The sequence below is a fragment of the Octopus bimaculoides genome, unplaced genomic scaffold, assembly GCF_001194135.2.
Source record: "Octopus bimaculoides isolate UCB-OBI-ISO-001 unplaced genomic scaffold, ASM119413v2 Scaffold_278951, whole genome shotgun sequence".
NCBI lineage: Eukaryota > Metazoa > Mollusca > Cephalopoda > Octopoda > Octopodidae > Octopus > Octopus bimaculoides.
Window position 1 is genome coordinate 38,307 of NW_026329821.1, and position 2,269 is coordinate 40,575.

Here is a 2,269-nt window from a genome sequence, read left to right on the forward strand (position 1 = left end):
GGCTCCTTGCTGTGCTCAAGAAGACTCGTGTTTCTCATAGAATTGTTAAAGCTACGTCCTCTGGTGGAGAGGATTGATCTGGGAATTCTTGTGTCGGTGCCACGAAAAGACACTCATGCCAGTGACTTGTAATAAGACTCATGTTGGTGCCACCTGAAAAGCACCTGGCACACATTGTAAAGTGGTTGGTGTTAGGAAGGGCATCCAGCCGTAGGGACCAAGTTAAATCAGACTGGAACCTAGTGCTGCCCCCTTGCTTTCTAACCCCTGTCGAACCATCTAACCCATGCCAACATGGAAAACGGACGTTAAAGGATGGTGATGATGATGATGATGATGATGATGATGATAATGATGAAATGTCTTTTTTTATTCTTGTTAATTGTCTTCTTCCTCTAATTACAGGTGAATGGTCAACGAGACATAGGACACACCTGCCAATGGAAAGAATCTCTGGGAAATCGTCAGATGGAAAACCTGAAGTTGACGGATGTGATATCCCGCCAGGGTCCTCGACCTGCTTTCCAAGAACTCTATTTGTACTTCAAACAACAACATCTGCGGGAACTAATGTCAAGGAGTGCCTATCTACGCTCCGAAGTGTTTGCCACGAGTAAAATGGTTTCATTCTTAACTCATGGCAAGTCTCTTAGATACGACTATCAGAAACAGTTTGACACCTGGAACCGATATTGGAGCAGAAATCAGACAGCAGCTGTATCTGAAAGCTTTCTGGATGACGATACCCATTGGAAGTACACAAACGACCGCTACATCTACACAACCTATAACATACATAAATCACCAGTGCAGAAATTGTTTTTCAAAGGCACTTTGAGACTTCTAGAGGATTCTTTGAATAATTTGTTTCACGAACTGAATTTCATGTCTCCTTTTCTGGAGAGCGTCAAGTTCCATCACTCTTACCAACACTTCTCACCGCTGTTCGGAGTGTGGCATTTTGTGAATGTTATCGCCTCCAGCAGTAACATGACGGTAAGTAAAAACACCACCACCAACAACAACAACAACAACAACAACAACAGCAGTGACAGGGGTAGGAACATTATGGCAGCAGTGACGGACAGGAAACTAGCCAATTTGATGTTTTTGACAGCTGAAAAATTCCGTCAACTTCAAGTGACCGAGTTCTCGAACTGGAGCGATCAGACATTTTTTTCATCGTCCTCATCATATTCATCATCATTGACCAGTGAACACATCAGCATTATAGTACCGGTGGCTGGACGAGATGACGCTTTTAACCGTTTCCATGCAATGTTACGCCCAGTTCTTGCCAACGACACAAACATCAGTTTCATATTCATCATATTTATTCAGGCAGGAAACAACGACAAAATAACGTTCATCAACCAACTACAATTGGAGTATCCGCATGTTTCTATCCGCTCGGTGTTTAGAAGAACGACGTTTTCCCGAGCCGAAGCCCTGCAGATCGGAGTCAGTCTTGTCGAGCATGACGACGTCATCTTGTCGTTCATGGACATCGATATGGTGTTCACGAGTTCGTTTCTCGCCCGTGTCAGACAATTCACGGTCAGGCACCAGCGAGCGTATTTCCCAATCTACTTCAGTCAATACGCGTCAGCCGACAAATGCGATCCGAGGTACCCTGCCCTGTGCGCCCCATTTCGCTTCCGACCCGACGACGGCTTCTGGCGCTTCTACGGTTACGGTATGGCGTCCATTTACAAAAGTGACTTCCTGTCGGTGGGGGGTTATGATCTAAAGATCAAGGGCTGGGGGTTGGAAGATTTGAAATTGTATGAAACTTGCATCAATAAAAACATGGAGGTGTTTCGAGCACCGGACCCAGGACTTGTACATATCTACCACAGCAAGAGCTGTTCCCCTTCGTTAGCAGCCAATCAGTACAGCATGTGCCAGGAAACCAAATTCAGTATTTACCTGCATGAACACACTTCAGCTGAACTGGTCTACGGAGAGCAGGAGTTGATAGATCGAACCCCACCGTGGAAATAAATCATGCACAAAGAAATGCACTCACACGTGCACAGATTGAATTGTGGCCATGCTGGGGCATCGCTTTGAAGGGATTTAGCAAAAAGAAAAAATCAATTCCCAGTTCTTCGTTTCCTTTCTTTTTGTTTTATTCTATCAGTTCCCTTTTGCTGAACAGCAAGGTCGTGCAGACAAGAGTGTTCTACTATATCCTGAGGCCAACCAAAGCCTTGTGAGTGGATTTGGTCGGCTGAAACTGAAAGAAACCTGTCATATATATATGTGT

The 2,269-nt window shown here is 44.9% G+C and overlaps 1 protein-coding gene across 1 annotated transcript in view; it reads left to right on the forward strand.

The window, feature by feature from the left end:
* The window catches only part of LOC106883241 (chondroitin sulfate synthase 1), a 6,452-nt gene extending 4,189 nt beyond the window's left edge, over nt 1-2,263 (forward strand). The window contains exon 2 of the mRNA XM_014934174.1: nt 406-2,263. Within this exon, the coding sequence (XP_014789660.1) occupies nt 406-2,004 (1,599 nt within the window). The 3' untranslated portion in view covers nt 2,005-2,263. The remainder of the gene's footprint in view (nt 1-405) is intronic.
* Nucleotides 2,264-2,269: the final 6 nt, after the last annotated feature.